The sequence below is a fragment of the Nicotiana attenuata genome, unplaced genomic scaffold, assembly GCF_001879085.1.
Source record: "Nicotiana attenuata strain UT unplaced genomic scaffold, NIATTr2, whole genome shotgun sequence".
NCBI classification, from domain to species: Eukaryota; Viridiplantae; Streptophyta; class Magnoliopsida; order Solanales; family Solanaceae; genus Nicotiana; species Nicotiana attenuata.
The window spans coordinates 86,583-87,719 of NW_017672527.1; the positions used below are offsets into that span (position 1 = coordinate 86,583).

The following is a 1,137-nucleotide window of genomic DNA, read 5'->3' on the forward strand; positions in this document are numbered from 1 at the left end:
ACCCTAATTCCATCAGATTGACACTAATAAGATCCAATCAAAACAATGAGAAATCAAAGACACCTCAAAACAAAAGGCAATAAAGGGATCATCATCATCAACAACAACAACAACAAATCAGTGGAGACCCATAAGTATGGGCTGTACGCAAACCTTACCCCTGCCTGGGAGGTAGAGAGGCTGTTTCCGATAGACCTCGGCTCGGGAAGGAAATTGCAATAAGGGGACCAATCCATAAATTTAAACTGCAACAGTTGATTCAGAACAAGTGACATAGGGTATAATTCATCCAAAGTTGAAGTCTAAATTACAAGCACAGAAGTAAAATACAAGCTGAAACAAGACGACGACACAATATGAAATGGTGTATTCAATAAGGCAAATGAAAAAGATTAACAATTATAGTAATATTTTAAGCAAGATCGCGATAATGATCATATGGTGGTTCACGGTCAACACAAAGGATAGCATAGAGAGCATAGATAATTCCAGGAACATAGCCCAATATGGTCAACACCAAGCAAATCAAGAACTCCACCTGCAAAAATTTACAACAATAAAAAAAAATCACTAAACATTTCTCAAATACCCTTTTCAGTTCATCCCCTAAATCAATTACCCAAATCAAAGTTTTAAAAAAAAATTACAAAAAAAAATTGAATCTTTTAACATATTTTGGATTTAACTACAAAAAATAAAATAAAAAAATTCACTTCACTTAATTCCCTAAAAAATTGACTCATTTCTCAAACACCCTTTTCAGTTCATCCCTAAAAGCAATCACCCAAATCAAAGTTTTAAAAAAAATTACAAAAAAATTGAATCTTTTTACATATTTTAGGTAAAATTACAAAAAAAAAAAAAAAAAAAAATCCCCTAAAACAATTGACCAAATCACAAATACCCTTTTCAGTTCATCCTATAAAACAATCATCCAAATCAAAGTTTGTAAGAAAATGGAAAAAAAAATTGAAACTTTTTTCAATTTTTTGGAAAAATAGAAGAGAAAAGGGAGATCTTACAGTGCAGCAACCATGGCGAAGGCAAACACCAAGAGGAGGAAGCAAGATTGCAAGTAAAACTTCACATAGAATTGCACATCTTGAGTCCATTCTTGGGGGGTAGGGGATTTTGTTG

At 32.7% G+C, this 1,137-nt stretch overlaps 1 protein-coding gene across 1 annotated transcript; it reads right to left on the bottom strand.

The window, feature by feature from the left end:
• Nucleotides 1–221: 221 nt before the first annotated feature.
• On the bottom strand, nucleotides 222–1,131 carry LOC109213552 (UPF0057 membrane protein At4g30660-like). The gene is made up of 2 exons (XM_019377367.1): nucleotides 1,023–1,131; nucleotides 222–538 (listed from the first exon to the last, which is right to left on the bottom strand). Exons 1-2 carry the CDS (start codon nucleotides 1,110–1,112, stop codon nucleotides 413–415), a joined length of 216 nt encoding a protein of 71 aa, XP_019232912.1. The 5' UTR covers nucleotides 1,113–1,131; the 3' UTR covers nucleotides 222–412.
• Nucleotides 1,132–1,137: the final 6 nt, after the last annotated feature.